Source organism: Cheilinus undulatus, linkage group 8, assembly GCF_018320785.1.
Source record: "Cheilinus undulatus linkage group 8, ASM1832078v1, whole genome shotgun sequence".
NCBI classification, from domain to species: Eukaryota; Metazoa; Chordata; class Actinopteri; order Labriformes; family Labridae; genus Cheilinus; species Cheilinus undulatus.
Genome location: NC_054872.1, coordinates 21,879,713 through 21,899,236, shown reverse-complemented (window position 1 = coordinate 21,899,236; position 19,524 = coordinate 21,879,713). Strand labels below are relative to the sequence as shown.

The window sequence follows — 19,524 nt, the reverse complement described above, 5'->3', positions numbered from 1 at the left end:
ATGAATGTAACCGTCAGACTTTGTTAATGAATGCAAGTTGAATTATAAAACATCTAAAACATTACAGTACTTCCATTCTGATATACTCTGTCTCAGATAAACAGTCTGTGAGAGTGGTCATCAGTGCTCAGACACTGATGGTGGCTTGGAGAATTACAGAGACTGGAAGGCCGAGAACTTGATGGCTTAGGCTTCTGCAAAGATGGGTGGTGATGGGGTGGTGGAGAGACATACGAGGTAGGGATGCACGATATTGGATTTTTGCCAATATCCGATATGCCGATATTTTGAAACAAATTTTGGCTGATACCGATATTTAATATACATTTTTTCCACTGTTAAAAACACCAATTCTATCATGGACTACAATTTTTTTTTTAATATTGGTAGTCTATTTTTGTACAAACTGACAAAACATTTGATTTTTATCAGAACTGAAGGATATATGGTTTTGTTTTCTTTTGTTTTGTTTTCAAATACAGCCATACACTAATGACAAACTTACAGTAATGTCTTTGGGTTACATGTGTATTACATGCTTACATGTATTTTTAACAGTACAGCCAAAGTCATCTGCATTTTTGAGGGCAATAAGCAGCAGAAAAATAACCTGCTGACTCTGAGCTCCACAGTGCAAAAAGGAAATAGCTTATAAATTTAGACTGATTCTCCTTATTACTCAGCCAGTTTGCAGGATGGCTTCCTGAGATACTCCTGACAAAGGGCTTTATTTAACAACAACAAAAGATTCTCAAATGCAAAAAAAAAATCTAGCTATAGTTCAGAGCTTAATTATGATTCTAAATATCTGAGACTCAAGATGAACAGAAATAAAACTTCAACTAAAGTAGTTCTCCTGATTCTGCCTTAAACAGCACAAACTAACTAAGCAACCAAGTTTAATGGGCATTTCACTGTAAACGGCTCTGTCAAAACACAGTGACACAAACATCACCAATGCTGGACACACCTTCGTGCACGGGAGACAGCACACAGAAGTCTGTCATTGCTTTTGCCATGTTTCGCGCATGTCACATAGGACGACATGTATGTTCTTTTTATCTCTATTTTCAGCGTCCCAAACATATTATCAAAAGCAGCTGCAACTGCGGTTGCTGAGTGAGCACTCCTGTGAGTGTTTGAGTGACAGGCTATTTAAGAGTGAAATCGTCATCTATCCATCATCTATCATCTATCTTCCTTGTCTTCTTGCCTGAACTTATTCTAGAGCTTCTTTTTCTGAGTCTTTCTAGAGTCCAGAATTGTATTTATGTACTTCTCTGTATTTAGTTTGCAGATGAGAAGATAGATGAATTATTGTCAGAGAGTCTGGCACTTGAACTTTGTGGGCAGATAGGCTGATCTAAGGATGTTTGTCCTCAGCAGCAGCAGGATCTATCCCTCTGTGAAGTCCAGACATTGGTGATAGGGGATTTTGGTTGATGATGTCCGAGGATAATGAGATGAAACAGATGATCAAACTGCAAGGAGGGAGGCTGACAAGGAGATGACGGATTCTCTCGTCAGAGGGTGATGAGGTGATGAAGCTGATTCATCTTGAAAGATTTGGGGCTGATGTTGTGATGTAAGGTCACCAGTAATGATGGTGTGAATATACAGGGGAAAAGGGACACTGTATTTAAGAAAGTAAAAGGAGGAGTTCATACAACATAGTATGAGAATGAACAATAAAACCAGCAGTAAATCAAAGTCCATCAAAAGAAGAAAACAAATTCCTGACAACCCTAATGAAATGCTGGCTTCTGTTGCTCATTGGTCTGAAAGACTGAATGTTGAGGCCAGTATTAAATGTGTAACTGGGTGTGGGGAGGGTTTATCTTTTCAGTAGGACAGTGCACTCTTGCAGAAACACCTGATGATGATCTGAGCATTAAAACACTGCCAATAAATAGATTTTTGTAAATGTGTGTGGGAGTTTGCTGACGGTTTTCAATGAGGTAAAACACTTCACTTTTTGACAGTTTTGTTTGACAAATTATTTCCATACATTAAAAGTTATTAAAGCCACTGACTTGTTTCTGCAGCTGTAACATGCATTCTTAGCTCCTCTTTCCTCTTTAGTTCACTAACTAAAAGCATCTTCTTCAGTCTTAATTATGAGTCTGCCTTTATTATTATAAATTAGTGTTTTTTGTGTGTTGTTTTCCTGGTTTTGGCTTTGATTCAGACTCATTCTGACAAAGCTCTCAGTTGTTCACTTGGATGAGGTTCAAGATCTACATTCTGTGTACTCATGTTTGGTTTTAATTGTTCCTTTTTATCTAAACGAGCCAAATTAAAAGCTCAAGAGAGTGGTTAACATGCTGCTAACATGCCCAGTGGGAACCTTTTAGTTTTACAGTTCCTGGAAAGATATTCAGTCTCTTTTTATCAGCCAGGAAAATTATTTTTGACAAAAATCAGTGATGTGTAAACAGAAACACCCTTGTGCATGTGGCAGTGCTGCAGTTTGATGGTGTGTTTCCACCGAGCTGTTGGTTTGGATCGGAAATTTAAAACCTTAAGTAATTTGCTCCCTCCAGGTTTGAATCTTTGCCCCAAATGTAGGAGTTCAAGTATCTCAGGGTCTTGTTCACACACAAATGTACTGCACTGCACTCCCCTGCTGACTCTGCTGGTACGGTTTTTGCTTCTGTAACATGTTATTTAACCCAAAAACACTAGATAGACTGTTTCATATATCCATTTCCTTGAATATATTGCCCATGCAAAGTGTCTAGGATGGGCAGGAGTTTTCAGAAAATTCTCAGAGCGTGATTGGACGAATGTTCTGTCTGTCACAATTATGATGCATCAATCAGAGTGACAAAAATAATGACGTAGTGGCCATGCACAGCTCCAGTAAGTAAACTACATAATGTAAGCTTGACTAGTAGGCACTAGGCACTGTTGTTGTCTACTAATGATGGAGACAGTTTTTAAATCACACTCCTGCCGAGGCTTGTCAGTTGATTGGTTGGTTACACTCTCATCCGACTAAGATCCTGCTTGAATGAGGAGAATCCAGCACTGCGCAATCCAGATGGAGAGGCACACAAAGTGACAAAGAACATTTTATATTCTTATTATTCACAGTGGTTATGCTGCAAATAATTGGAAACAACATATCTTATATGCAACACGAAGATGCAGGATGTTTGTAGTGAAGTGGCGCTGAGAGCTTCTCTGCAGCCGTCTGTCTGCAGTCTCAACTCCTGCAGACCGTTTAATGACCCAGCCAGCTAATGCCAGTATGAAGTCCCTTTATTATCTCATTAAGATGTTCATGTCAGCGTTAGTGTGAGCTACAGACAAATAGAGAAGAGAAGAGAGAAAAGACTGTCTTCTGGTAATTAAGTCCAGACCAGCTCGATAAATAAACACTGCATGTTGTCTGATATATATATACCCCTAAATAACAGCAAGCGCTGGAACAAGTGATCCTGTTAATATTTGTGATTATGAATTAATATAAAACAATGATCTGAGGATATTTTGTAGGTTAGATAATGCTAAATAGTTATGGTGCCATAATCATAATGATTAAAGGCATGTGCATGCTGATCATCTCTGAGTCAGCTATTATTTTTGTGCAACATAAAGAGGTTGAATAAAATTGATAATGTTTCGTAAACTTTGTTATGTTACTTTTAAGATCATTTGGACAACCAGAAGGGTGCAATAATGAACATGTCATGGATTAAACAGATTTTGAGATCAAATTAAGGGTTTTCTCTTTGTCTCTCTTTCTCTCACCCTCTCTTTTTTTATTTTTTATTTTTTGTTACCTGAAAGGCCAATCGATTGGTCAGTGTGTGAGTGTAATTTCACTCGTAGAGTTTTTCTTTGGTTGACTACAGGCCAAGAAAAACAAAAACAACTTTTCTGCTAAGAAAATATTTCAGTGCAGTTCTTAGCTCTTCTTTCAATAAAGAAATGTACAGTTCCAATCAAAGCTGCGGCTGTAGCTGCATCTGAGATATTTGCTTCACTGTTGTTTACCGGCTTGCAGTACAACTAAACCAGGTCTGTATCTGCCAGAAACTCGTGCCAAGGCCAGCTGAGAGAAGAACAAAAGCATCTTTACCAAATAAAAACTCATTCAGTTTGGTTCTGTGCACTTCTTTAATTAAAGATATTTTGTCCAGTTCTGGTAATGCCACTCTAGTTCACCTGAGCTATACACTTCACTCGCCACCTTTTTTTACCAATTTGCAATATAACTACACAAAGCCCTAACCACTGCCTCTTTTTCCACAAATCACGCTGACTGGTCTGGTAATTTTTCAGACTCAAATATTTCAGGTGACACATGACATCATAAGGGGAAAATCTGAGACAGCTTGTTTTAGCACACATTTTCTGAAAGAAAGAAATAGAGGAGGGGAGGGAAAGGATTTTTCTGGTACTTGGAGGATGGTGTCATACCTACCTTATGCGTTGAGCATAAGGTAGGTATGGATCTGTTATTTTGGAACCTTTCCCAAAGTACACCAGTGGAAACAAATGATTGTGCTGGACTGAACCATGCCAAACTGCACCCCTTAGTGGAAACACAGCCCACTGTGTGAAGTGGATAAAAAAGCAGTAAAATCCGCTGCATCATCTCAAAATGAACATGATATGATTCATTACGTTATGTTAAAATATGATACAATACACTTTATTGTCCCCTTAGGGAATTTTGTCTCACACTACAAGTATTACACACACTAAGCTGTCATTAAATAACATATATGAATAAATTACACAGAGTTGCACTTATCAGTAAAGGACATATTAAGACATAAAGTCATGTTGTAGCTTTTTCTCCTGCATTACAGCTTTTCTACAGAATCACTTCAAAAATAAATCCCCCACTTCTCTTTTCTTCTTTATATGCAAACCATCACTTTTTAAGAACACTGTGACACGTACTCCAATATAACCAAAAGCCTAAAACTAATCTACAACAAAATGTAACTAAAATTATTATATCAAAGCTTTATTGCTATGTTACAAAAGAGTGTCTAATAGTAGGAGCTAAAAGACACCAACAGTAAACACAGCAGGGCTGATGCATGTTCCCATAAAGACTGTAGAGCTCTCCCTGACATCCAAAGACCCCCAGCTTCACTGCAGGAGTGGAATTTCTTCCGTCATGTAATCGAACAGCACAAATAGATGTAGCTGTCACTGCAGCATGCTCCTCCAGAGTCTCTTTGGTCAATATTGTGGTGATTATGTCACACTGATTGTTTACAAATCCTCCCTCTGCATGCCTATTTGCCTCCACCAGAAGACACTGACTGATCTCTGCTGCACACATTTCCCATGTGTGCATTTGTTTTATGTATCGGTGCCTGTGGTGAGCAATCTGTTCAGTTTCTGTGTATGTGTATTTGTAAAGGTTCATATTTGGGGATGTGTAAGATTTTCCTCTGAGTGTTTTGACGGATGCAGGAAAGCAGATTATCCTCAGTGAAGTCCATGATTTAGCTCATGAGTCATTCTGACCATTCAGCCGGCTGCTGCTGAAGCTCCTGCTTTTAGTCTGTACTGTAATTTATGTTCCTTATAGACACAATGCTTCAGTAGCTTTCTAGGACACAAAGAGTCTGCCGAAGTTTTATTACATTCAGCCAAGTCAGAAAAAATGGGACAAAAGTTAGAGAATAGAATAATTGAACTCTAAGGAATAAAAATGGGGTCCCATATTTTATTTTAGACTCTTTCTTTAACTTTAACCTTGTAATGTCATGTCTGTATTTCTACCTTATACCTATTTTAGTGCATTCTGCACAGCAAATTCAGGTCACTGGAATAAACTCTGTGTGAGTTAAAATCAACTCAATCTGAGTGTACATGTGAGACCATCGAATAAACTCTAGAGCCGAGTTAAAGTAACTCTTTTCTTGGAGTTGATTCTTAACTCTTATCAGGAGTTAAAATAAACTCTTATGGGAGTTAAAATACTACTCTCACTAAAAGTAAAATTAACTCCCATCTTGAGTTACATGAACTCATTCTTGGTGTTCGCGGTTAATATTTTACAGATATATTTTCTTGTACAGAGGTAATATTTCAAACAACTTTAAACACTACAAGATGAAAATCTACCATGCCACTTAAACCTACCAATTTTCATTGGTCATTGTGGCCAAGCTGCTGTGCTCTCATCAGGATGAGCATAATGACAGACAGCTTGTGGTTCTTTTTAACCAATCAGCCCTTGCCATGTGTGGGAAGTGTATAACTCAGTGGACAGTGTCACTCATGGTGCAGATGTATCTAACATCAAATCAACAACAATTCACCAGAAACATGAGCAAATGAAAAACAGCAATAGTAACTTTACAACAGGCAACATCTAAACACATATAAATACATCTAAAAACATCTAAAATACATCTAAACACACAATGCATGATGGGAAAACTCTACTCCCTAGATTTGAAGTGGCAGTAGGGGCGTGGCAACAAAGCTGTTGGGAATGAACTCAGGAACAGAGTTGATTCACTGCTCTCAACACCGTGTGAATGAAGTACTTTTTCTAACACTGCTCAGGAGCATCACTAAACACTAGCTGGAGTCTAAGTGCGTGAATGTACTCTGAAAATCTAACTCTTTCACTCTTTTTTGTTTAACTCCCAATTTTTTCACTCTGGGAATTTGCTGTGTGGAATATATTTAAGTCAGTTAAGTTAAAAGACACTATCTTTCAAAAGTAGTTGAAGGATAAAGATGATTAATAGTTATATTGCTCATTTTTGTCCAGGATTAACAATAAAGAGACTTTACAGACCCCTGTAGAGAATATTAAGTTTAGCTTGCCTGCCTCTGAGGAGGTTTCAAGTTCAATATTTGTTACAAAATAGACAGGGTCAGTGTTTTGCCAAAGGATGCCTCATTCGGGAGCTGCTCATTAAAACTGTGGCATAATCCTAGTTTATCCTGCCGAGGGATATTTCCTATAATAACACACTAACCACCATAGTGGAACACAAACTCCAGCAGCTCATTTGTCCTTTTTTTGTCATTTTATGGATTATCGTTCCTTCTGCTTTAGACGGATTCCAAGAATGAGCAATAAAATAACAGAGGCTGACACTTTAACTGAATAACTCCATCAGACTGTCATTGCCAACACTAAAGAAACTGCTTCAATTATGATGAAAAATTTCACTGTCTTTCTGGAAGAAAACTACAAACATCAAATATGATTGTACATGGTTTTAGTCTGAGAAATGTGCATTTGCAGATTGATTGCTGCAGACAGTCTGCTGCAGCCCTGCCTGACACCAGCTGTTACAAATATTAATGTCAGTCTTACAGTTCATATTATTATTATCAATGGTAATGGGAATCTAACAGCTGTTCGACCCCAAGGGTTTTAATGATCATTATCAGCGCTCCCAGTTTAATTGTCATTATAGTTGTTAGATTTAATGTCAAACTGTTTTCCTGGTAATACCATACACACTTATTACTCGATTTGAAGCCATGAATCAGTTTTATTTCTTGCTGTTGTTCCCTTATTTTTCTTGGCCATCTCACCCTCTTTCCCATGTACCAAACCAAACACATCTGAGGCAGACAGCTGTTCAAAATAAGTCTAATTTGCTCAAGGTTTCTGCCTGTTTTAAAGGGGACATATTAGGAAAGGTCTACTATTTATACAGTGCTGTGAAAAAGTATATCCCCTTTTTTGTCTCACTTAAATGTTTCACATCATCAAATAGATTTTATTATTAGAAAAAGGTAACATGTACAAAATGCAGTTCTTAAAAGCCATCCAAACCTACCTTGTCCCATGTGAAAAAGTCATAGCCCCCAAAACCTAATAATGATGGTTGTGCCACCCTTGGTTGCAACAACTTCAAGCAGACATTTGCAATAACTGTCAGTGAGTCTTTTCCATCCCTGTGAAGGGCTTTTTGCTCACTCCTCTTTGCAGAATGGTTTTAATTCAGTCACATTGGAGGGTTTTTGAGCAAGACATTATGTTTAAGGTCATGCCACAGCACCTCAATTGGATTTCAGTCTAGACTTTGATTAGGTCATCCCAAAACTGTCATTTTGTGTTTCTTAAGCCGTTCAGAGGTGGACTTGCTGGTGTGTTTGGGATCATTGTTCTGCTGTATAACCCAAGTGTGCTTGAGGGCATTAAATGACGGCCGGATATTCTCCTTCAGGAGTTTCTGGTTGAGAGCAGAATTCATGGTCCCAACAATTAATTCATCCAGGTCTTAAAGCAGTAATGCAGCCCAAGACCATTGCACCACCATGTTTGACTGTTGGTATGATGTTCTTTTTATGAAATGATGTGGTAGTTTTATGCCAGTACACAGACGCACATCTTCCAAAAAGTTAAATTTTTGTCTCATCAGTCCACAGATTCTTTTTGGCAAATGTGGGATGAGCCTTTGGGTTAATTTTTGTTCTGCAGTAGTTTTCACATCAGAACTCTCCCATGGATGTCATTTTTGCCTCAGTGTCTTTCTTATTGCTGAATCATGAACACTGACTGTGACTGTGTTAGGTGAGGCCTGCAGGTCTTTAGATGTTCTGGGTATTTTTATGACCTCCTGGATGAGTTGTTGATGTGCTCTTGTAATTTTGGTAGCGTTGCCAGTCCTGGCAAAGTTTACCACGGTTCCAGTTTTATCCTATTTGTTGACAATGGCTCTCACCGTGGTTCACTGGAGTCCCAAAGCCTTAGAAATGGCTTTGTGGCCCTTTCTGGACAGATGCATTTCCTATGACTTTGTTTCTCATCTATTCTTTAGATCACAGCATGATGTGTTGCTTGTTGAGATCTTGTAGCCTACTTCACTTTGTCAGAGAGGTTCTGTTTAAGTGATTTCTTGATTCAACAGGTCTGGCAGTAAACAGGCCTTGGTGTGGCATGCGAAAATTTAACTCAACTTTGCAGAAAATGTGGTTAATTCATGATTTAACAAGGAGGGTTAATGCTTTTCACATAGGGCCAGGTGGGTTTGGATAACTTTTTGAAACTGAGCTGGCACTCTTCATCATAGTATTACCTGCCCCACACCTGGTATCTACAGGTAGCACACTGCTATAGTCATGCCTGCATCACCCATGGCAGAGAGGGGCTGGTGAGTAGGAGGTAATTTGCATTTAAAGAGGAGCTCACCAAAGCAGGCTGTTAAGAGCGGGTTCTGAAAACCTCCTGCAGTGCTGGATCCATATTAGTTTATGACTGCAGCAAAGACATTTAGACCACAGGGGGCTGTGTGAAAGGTGGAAAAGGGCATGTTTGTCCTTGCCATTACCTTTAATTAAATCTACACAAGTGTTTTATTCACAGTGGATTAATGCTGGGTATATAAATAATACTACAGATAGTTATTTTAAACAATTTTATAGTGTTTTGAGATTAAATTTGTAATAAATTTGAGCTATAAAAATAAGAATTGATTTATTGACTGTATATAATAATTGTAAATGGCTCTAGTTTAAATCAATGTCCATTCTGGGTGGGTGTTGTGAATTGAGTGTTTATTACATCAGCTGCTGCCAGGTCGTTTAGCCTTCAGTCTTCTTCTCCAACTGTGAGCTTCTTGAGTAGTCCCTTGAGTTGAATAAATACCCAAGGCCACCCACTGCTTTCAGTAAATTTCATCATTTCTGTGTTCATACATTGCAGGTATTTTATGTTTCGATGCTGCAGACATGATTTAATTTGCTTCCAGCTGTTGAAAGTGTGTGAAACATTTGTACATGTTTCACTTAGAGGCATAAGTGTCATGCGATACAATGCTGTTGTGTATGGTAAGTAAATCCACAAATTTTAAGAGATTTTCTGTTTGGATTGGTTTGGAGTTCACATTTTATAGAAGGGTGAAGAATAGAGTGTAGCATGTTGAGTTGAATCAAAGTGTACTATTTATCTTGGTTTATTTTGTAAGCAGAACAGAAACAGAGCTCCCTTAATGAAACTTGCAACTCACTACTGTCCCCTGTCGTCCACACAGTGAAAAAAGATCTCTGCTCAGAACAATTATGAAGACCATGCTAAAATGACACTCTGCTGTGGTATGTGTATTTAAAGCTCTCATGATATATTCAATTTATTTTCTTCATATGAAATGACTGAAGGTGAAAATCTCAACTAATAAGCTTCTACTCCTAGAAACTTTCAGTCTCACTTTTCCTTCCTTAACATGATGAAATCCTTCTTGGCACACACTTGCTCCCTCTGCTGCTCTCCTTATCTCTCTCTCCTTACTGCTTATCTCTCACTGACTCGACAGCTCCAGCTGCAGCTCATTTGTGTGTGCAGTGAACTGAGGATCCATTAGTGCCACTGACTGAACCTCACCTGAGAAAAAAAAATCATATATTGACCTGAATTCCTTTCCACACACTGAAACTACTTGACTGTATGACACTGTAATTTCAGTTTTGCTCACATGACGGTGAGATACAAGAGATGTTGTACACCATCCCTTTCAGGCATAGTGGTCTTAATATCATTTGTAACTGAAATAAGTTAAATTTCCCATTTCATACTGAGTAGGCAAGGAACCTCAAATGCCCCAAAGCCCCTGATTTTTGTGTTAAAAGTAATTTTTTGCAACATATGGACTTCAATGAAACATAATTAAATACTTGATGTCATGTTTTAGCTCTGGGTTTAAACTAGCTTTATATTTGAAATGGATGTTAATGTACATGATGCATGTATGAAATCCATTGTTCATATACAAGTTGACTAAACAACTTTGGAGCAAACCCATTCATTTTTTGATTCCAGTTTGGAGATACTGCATGATTAATGGGCAAAAATGAAGTGCGTGTTGCTGGGGTAGTGGGAATCCATTTTCCTGTGATAGAAAGTCATCTTTGGTTGTTTTGTCTTGGCTACAATTTCTTCCCTTGTTATTTTAAGATAACAGGGATATTTTTCAGTGACAACAAGGTCCTTATTTTCATGAGATCTCAACTAAACTTGCAATAGGGATAGTTTCTTGGTGATCTAGAAAACAAAACAGCAGACAAGACACTAGTGGTGATAAAGGAAGGAGCAGGATAAGATGACTTTGAGGTGATGATGAAGGGATGCAGGATGGCACGGAGGAGCTGGACCCAGATACAGATGGGATGTAATGTAATTTTTTTTTTCTACTACTGCATTGCAGTTTTATCTGGTCCGGGATATTAACCACATGTATCACAATTTAGCCTCTGAAGTCTCAGCTCTATGCTTCTATCAAGTCTCTCTGTTTGCTGTCTGCTGGTCTTGGCATCAGCATCGGCTGCATTTGGAGAGCTGCCTGATGGGTTTGTTGTTTTTTGTTATTTTAGGTCTTTTTTCTGTGGGTCTTTTGAACTTTAAAGTAAAATAGAGCACAGACTTCACCCATGGTTTTAAGCTTTGCCCCATGTCTAATGGTGTCCATTAAGATTCTGAACAACGGGTAATGGAGGATATGCCATGGGGATGTGCGTTTAGTCATTATGCTGCCAAGAGGTGTTTATACTAACATGGAAATTGTTCAGTAGAATTTCTACAGTTATTTGAGGCACTTCCATACATTTTTATATGCAGTATGCTGTATTTTTCTTCTTAAGTATATCAATTGTAATTACCTTCTAATTACCTTAACTCAAATTACTGAATTCATCAAGTTTTTGGGGGGTACTTTACTTTAAAATCAGTACTTTTACTTATATTTAATTAAATTTAAACTAGAGTAACTGTACTTTTACTTGAGTACAATACTCTTGAACTTTTTCCGCCTCTTTTGACTATGTGTGTGCTTTGATGTGTTTTTTTATTTGTTTGGATGTGTTTGGATGGTTGCCTGTTGTACAGTGATCTCTGCTTGGGTTATTTTGCTCACAGTTCCGGTGGAGTGATGTTGTTTCTAATGTGAGACACATTTGCACCGTGAGTGAAATAATCTACTGAGTAAACAGCTTTTCGCATCAAGGAAGATACAATTTTACAATAATTCGGAGGCAAATTTTGATGCATCTTTCTTATGCAAATTGTGCAAATTATTGGCCAAAATGGCTCTGTTGTGCAAGGGCATGTAGAGTTTCCACCTGTGACTTTAGTGTTTAGTTGTGTTTGGATGTTTCCTGTTGTACAGTGATCCATCCTACTAATTTAAGGTAAACTTTAAATTCAACAGCTCTGTTCTTACTATATAAACGAAAGTGATTTAAGACCCCTGCCCCCTAGTCCCAAACGCAGCAATTCATTTAGCATGAAACAGCTGATCTTTAATGAATAATATAAGTTCAGCTGTTATTCAGCTGTGCAGAGTTCTACATGTCTGCACGTCAGACTAAACAAACTGCTTTAATATCAAAGAAAACAACTGAAAAAAGTTTGATGTTTTCTTGAGTTTCTTAATTGTACTCTGTTTTCTTTCTGCCATCAGTGTAAATCACACACATAGTGCTGGATAATGTTGCATGTACACTCTCTCTCTTTCTCTCTCTCTCTCCCTCTTTGTGTTGTTACAGCTCAAATATGACACCCTGCTGATTTATGACAGATGGCAGCACCATAGAAACAGACTGAAACCTTCATCTGCTGATTTATTTTGTTTTCCTTATCAATTACTTTGATCATTTACATCGTCATACTGAGGCTTGCTCCAGTCTCCTGTTAAATGAATCATGACTCGCTGGGAAACATTTACAGGAGGCCATTATGAGCAAATAGAACAAAACAAACATAAATAAATTATTTCGAATTTGATTTACACACAAATTACAAACAGAGGCTTCTTCCACAAACACATCTTTGATATGCCTGTAAGTGTGTGTGCAATATTTGACAGATTTTTCATAGATCTTTACGGTGATGTTGACAGCTTTGTAAACATTTCTTCTCTTTCATTCAGAAATTTGAAGTTTGCCATATTGTTTAAATTTGCATTTTAAAACCTACGTAGCCCCGTTCACTCACATATTGAGTCTCTTCTTTCTCTGACTGATTCACATGTCCATGTTTCTGGCCTTTGCAGCTACAAAGTGTCTCTGCTCATCTCCTGTAAGGTCAAAAGGAAATCAAGATAAAATTGTTTACCTTACAAAGTGAAAGGATGCCTCATCCTGTGTTTCTCAAAGCACCTTTAAAGGGAGTTGATTGGGAGTTATTTATCTTGGCATCTCTCTTAAAGTTTACTTTCTCTCTTTATTCTGCATGTCTCCTCTTCTTTTTAGGCTGGCAGGTTACGTGGAGGCTTTGGCGTCTCGGCTGGGAATGCAGATTCCTGACTTAAGCCCCAAACAGGCTGACATGTGGCAGACCAGAGTCAGCTCTCACACGGTTTGTAGCATCAAATAAAATGCTCTAAATCAAAGTAAAACCTCAGCCAAACCTTAATTCTAATTGTCTCTGTCACTCTTTTAGTATTACAACCTTCCTTTGCATGTCTAACTTTGTGCAGAAAGAGAAAGCCTGGCCAGTATGCATGCAATTAAATGTGATACTAATAAAGAAGCTAGAGAGAAGATCTGAAGGATCATATTTCTTGAGTAATGCACAATAACATGAATGATTCAGAAACACAAGTCTCTGTGATGTGCCCTTTTGATCATACAGTCACTGTGCAGGAAAATTAGACCTGGATGATTTTTAATATGCTCAGACCGCTCGAGTGTGAAATGTAATTAGTTTTAATCATGTTGAGTGATGAGTCCAGCACTGAAAGCCTCTTAGATGGCTGTGAAGAGTCATGCACATTCTTCTGGCATGTTGGAGACATACCTATTTTACTGCTTCAAAAAATAAGTGCAAGAAAAAAATGTATCATAAGAAATAGATGTCTAGAGTCAGTTGAACCTTTTTAAGCCCCCCCCCGTTACTGTTATCAGGTTGGACAAAACTCCTTGTAGTTAGGGTTTTACCCCATATTTTGACAAACTATTATTGTTTGCTTCTCTGTGTGTTCAGGGTAAAGCCATTGGTGTTGGCATTGGCTGTATCCTGGGCATGTTCCCGCTCCTGTTCTTCAAAGATGATGACGAGAAGAAAGAGGCTCAGGCGGAGGCGAAGGAGAAAACACAGCCACCGCCTGCTCCAACAGAGAGCAGCAAAAACTGATACTAACCACCTCACTGGAGACAGATCCTATTTCAAACTCATTAGAATACTTTAAATTGAGACTGGTTGGTGGACTGGAGGGTATGGAAATGTCACTGAACTTTTAAAAAGTTGCTCTGACCAGGACTTTGGATTTGATTGTAGACTCTGAACTGAAGCACAGGGACCTGAACATCTTATGGAGAAACGAGAGGAGACTGATTCACTGGACTGCTGCTACTCCGACTATCGCACCGTGACCTCACTTCTGTTTAACCAAGCAACACCGGCTGAAACCCATCTATCCAGGAGACTCTGCAGCGGCCTCTTTCTCTCCTCTATTCCCAGTCTGTTTAGCATAAATATTTATATCACACATAAAGGTAAGTGACAGTTTGCAGGTCCCAAAATACAACCATGAACTAATGCAAGAAAGAGCACATTCAGAACAAAATCTGCAACCTCGTTTGACATTTTATTTATTTATTCTTATTTCCATTGTCATTAAGTCTTATAACTTACACGTGAAGACTGAACGGAGAGGCAGTTTCATCAGGGTCACAACCATGCTTTAAAACGTTTTCAGAGAGGTCAAAGAAAGGGTCACATCTGCACAGGAAGACGGACCCTTCCACATCACATACATTGTTTTTAAGTTTGACAAGCATGTCTGCATTTTGATGATGTCAGTGTCTTAAAAGTGTCTTGCAAGCCTGCCTGATTTACACGCTATGACAAGTCTCTTTTAGCAGGCACATGCTAGCTGCCTCTTTAGAGTTTTATGTCTGTTTTTATTTACTGCTTCGGGATATTGTATGCTTTATAATAACAATCCAAAGAAGTAGAAATGTTTGAGTATACTGTATGTTGCCAGCTAGGTGCACTTCAACAAAATCTTGATTTTTGTTAAAGGAAGGTTTGTTATGAGCTCAAAAAAATAGAACAGTAAGGAGAGAAGCTAGGTCAGATTAGTTAATTTATGCAATTAGAGGTGGTTCCCACCGATCGGTCCTGTTCAGTTTGGCATGGTATGCGTTTATGTGCGTTTCCATTATCAAAAATTGGAAAATCCCACGTTAGTGACCCGTGCTCTCCTACTCTTTTGGCACCATTCTGTAGGTGTGCCGAGTTTACATATCCATCCCAAAAGGGTGGAGCTACACATGCTGCAGGCCATTGATTGGTTGGAAGAATTAACCCTTCCTATTTGACAGCAGTAATAATGGACAAACACAAAACCTGCAATGTGTAGATATCCTGCAGACTTTTGAAGAGTAATTCATAATTTTTGTCTCAACAATACAAGGTTACCATTCTCAACAAAGCTCACGACTTTTATTGCAGCCTGCAGCTTTCTCTCAAACCAAGCTAGTCTTCTATACTTGTAATAAATAGGACTATGCCAAGGAAGAACCCAAAACACAGCATGTCCTCCATTGTTGCCATTTGTTTATCGAGTTGCATTGTTCTCTTTCATTGAATTCATCGACAGGCTACACTGTGATGTACTGCTATTATGTCACACTATTGCATAGCTGACCCAGCTTTCACTTAGAGGTGGGAGAAAACATTGATTCTTAGATTCATCGTGATTTGGAGGTAGACAATTCTGAATCAATTCATAAATGTCCCATAACTGATATCTTAAATATTTAATATAGTGGGAGCAAGCGCATCGCAGCAAGGTTTAGTCTACCAGTTGTCCATCTGGGAAAAAGGATATTTTTATGTCTGTCATTTCAGATATTCTACAAGGAAAGGATGCTGCTACCTTTGGTTCAGTGCAACTGTAACTTTCCAGTATACACACATCTCCCTTTAGAGGATAGTGGACATTCAATTTATCTTTTTTTTCTAAACAAAAAATGCAATATTTTTATTATTTTGGACACAGTGAGAACAACAGAAATGTAAAATAAAAAGCATTAATAATCGATTGAGAATAAAATTGTAGCCCCAGGAATAGTAATTGACTTGAATCCTGAGGTAAAGATTCTGACCTCTACTGTCAAGTAAGATTACATTTTCAAGATTTTCTGTACCAAAATGAACTGGACTGGTTCACTGGACGAAACCAGACCACTTGGTGGAAACGCACAAAGAAAGGCAAAGGAAGAAAGGGAAAGCAAGATTGAGAAAGAGAGGGGGATAGCATGAAAAAGAGAAAAACAGAGGGGGAGGGAGAGAGAAACATAAAAGTCATAAGAAAGAGAGAAAGAGAGAACAAAGAGAGCATGAGTGGGAGTAGCTATGGCAGCTAGATGAGAAATGCTATTACTGAAACACCTGAGAACTCAAGTCCATCTGCACAAATGTTCAAGCTCCAATTTAGTGTGATTAATCTCCTCCAGCCCTGCATCAATTGAGCTGCAGATAAACAACAACACTAATCATTCTTATGAGTAGAAAGCACAGTTATATTTGTCAAGTTTTAGGCCGGAATAACTCATAATTAGGGAGGCCAACACGGGTTCAGATTTTGTAGACAAAAACATACAATAGCTGTTGTGATATCTCTAGTGTGTGGTGCTCTTGTACTGCTACACAGCTTATTCATATCCTTTCTCCTCTGCTGCCCTCCACTGGCTGACATTTAGAGACATGTGTTTCTTTCAGCGTATTTCTTAAACTGTTGCACACTTCTGGCACTGAATCTCTCTGTTTTCTCTGAACACCCTCCATGTCTGGCTGCTAAGCTCCTCTGATGTACTTTTTGGTTATTCCTCTTAGTATTTGTTCTTTTGGGATGTAAATTGGTTAACATTTTGCATGAAACAAAAACCCAAAGAGGATTTAGTTCAATGACAATACCATCCTCCTAAGCCCTATTCCACCTGACACTGTCTCGTTTTTCTGCAATTTGTTTGGCAGTTATTTCATCTCATTAGTTAAAACTGAAGGCTGAGTTCTTTCTTGAGAGGAAGCAGCCATGTGTTAGGAAATTAATTTCTTTTTTCTAATTTTTTTTTTATATATATATAATCACACTTGTGTGGATGTATGTTTCACCGCCTAGGCTCTTAATCTCAAAGAATAATCTTGAAAATACAAACATTTGTTAGCACTAAAGACCTCTGTGGGTATATTTTCAGCAGCATACTTCGACATTAATGACTCTATGTTACAACCCAACACTAAGGTTACTGATCATGCGCTCAAAACTTGAGATTATACAAGCACTTAACCTGTAAAAGATTATTTAAACATGGATAACCGTGATCTTTAAGTGAGATAAAGATGAAGAAAATGTACAGAGTTGAATATATTAATGTAGATAGGGGTTTTGATCTGATTGCTTGATTTCCATCCTGCATGCACTGCTAATAAAAAGATATTGTACATGTTTACTTTGTAAGGATACTAAAAAAATTGAGTATGTTCTAAATAAAGCACTGCAGGACAAAATGAATCACAGCTGGTGATAACACATGATTATTGTAATAAAAACATTTGAAGGTTGTCTAATCCTTGACAAAGCACAAAGAATATCATGTGTTGCTCTTTCAAAACAGTGATTTCCATTATGATTTGCACATAGGATTTGTCTGTTTGCTGAGGTTTGGCAGAAAGATACAGAGTCATCTGGTGGACTGTTAACTGGATAATGCAGTGAGGAGATATGGCTGTTAAGGTGGATGCTGCAAAGAGCAGTATGAAATGAGAAAACTCTGATTTTCTAACTTTAGCAAACATAGCTTAATCTAAGTAACTGATATAGATTTTTTTGCATTGGCTTTAGCTATGTTATTTATGTTGCTATGTTACCCACTTAGCTAACTTAGCTTCATTACTTTTAGATTTAGCTATGTAGCTACGTAACCTACTTAGCTTATGTAGCTAATGTAGCTTTACTAGCTTTAGATTTAGCTGAGTTGGCTACATAGCAATGTTTCCTATGTAGCTTACATAGCTTTGTTTGCTTTTGCTTTAGCTAAGTTATTTATGTAACATAGCTTCATTACCTTTAGATTTAGCCATGTAGCTATGTTTCCTAGGTAGTTTACATAGCTTTGTTAGCTTTAGCCTTAGCTTTGTTAGCTGCGTTAGAGTGTTTTCACCTAGGAAAAGCTTCTTTTTTTCCTGTTAGCAGGCTGTTTACTCAGTTTTGTTAAGCCCTTAAAGCCTGTTGTATCATATTTGATAAATACTTTTATGATACCTCAACCTAATCAATATGATCAATAGACTACAAAAAAAAATCGGAAAAATGATTTTTAAAAAAATGCCCTCAAATGGATTATCAGTTACCAAAAACACCTAATGTATCAATTGAGATACAAAAAAAATGTTAAATTTTATGGAAATTTAGATTTTATTTTTTTATTTTTTTATTTCAATAGAAAGTTAAATAAATATTTCAGCTCATAAAAATAAAGAATTTTCTGGCTATAATTTGTGTATTCAGGCATTAAAAGGTTAAACATTTTGTAATCAGGTTTTTACTTTTAACTTTTTGTGTCCTGTCCCTGACCTTAATCATTACCTAAGGCTAACTGGAAGTTTAGTCTAATTTTATCTGTAAAGGTGTAGTCAGTAGGGCCTATTTTCATTCTGACAGATATGGCATCTCACTGTAGTGGTCAGCAAGGTTGGCATCTGTGATCTGTTGTCAGCTCCAAGACTGTCTTGAAGGTTTTAGGTCTGTGAAACATTTATAAATTGGCATCCATGTCAAAATTACTTTATAATTATCTACATATCAGATATCAATGAAAATCAAATACTGTCATTCTACATTTTCTTTTAATCAGTATTCACACAATAAGACATTGATTTAGATTTTTTTTTTTAGCTCTCAACTAATTTATCTTGTGATTACAAAGCTGGTTTCCCCAAAAAGTATGTTAAATTCAGCTGTTCTTAAAAAGATAAAGAAGTTGAGATCTCACGAAAACAACTAAAACAGAATTATCAATGGAAAAATGTAATAAAATGAAATGCATGTCCTTGTTTTTTGGGGAGGTTTAAAAATAGAAACAAAATCTACACATTACAAAAGCTTGTAGTTGATGAATTATCTGTATTAAAATGTGTTTTATCTTTCGGGGTAAAATATCAGAGATGACTGAACTAAACACTTTCAGTTATCTTCTCAGGTTTGTTAAGACAGCAGGTCTTAAGTGCATTCATAAGAATGCCATCACATTTTATTTTGATTACATATAATTTTGTTTTATAGCTGTTTTTTTTTTTTTAGTTATTTGCATGTTGATCTGTTCTTAGTGTTTTTCTGGACTTGTCCCAGTTACAGAGATTTTGCAAAGCTTTACCTACTTGAAAAGGTAAGAGTCATCAGACTGAGGATTTTCTTAAAGTTCAGGTATAAAGTAAGACATTTCTGTCCCAGAGTTTTGGTTTTAGGTTGTCCATGTAATCTGAAGGTCTTTTGTGTTATTTGGTGATTTTTTTTCTCAAATTGAAGAATACTGCCCATCAGATTGGAATAGCTTTACCATTAAGATGGTCTGTAATTT

At 37.4% G+C, this 19,524-nt stretch overlaps 1 protein-coding gene across 1 annotated transcript in view; it reads left to right on the top strand.

Annotated features, from left to right (window-relative positions):
* The window catches only part of LOC121512981 (transmembrane protein 65-like), a 71,666-nt gene extending 53,396 nt beyond the window's left edge, over positions 1 to 18,270 (top strand). The window contains exons 7-8 of the mRNA XM_041792426.1: positions 13,189 to 13,294; positions 13,922 to 18,270. Of these exons, the coding sequence (XP_041648360.1) occupies positions 13,189 to 13,294; positions 13,922 to 14,071 (256 nt within the window). The 3' untranslated portion in view covers positions 14,072 to 18,270. The remainder of the gene's footprint in view (positions 1 to 13,188; positions 13,295 to 13,921) is intronic.
* Positions 18,271 to 19,524: the final 1,254 nt, after the last annotated feature.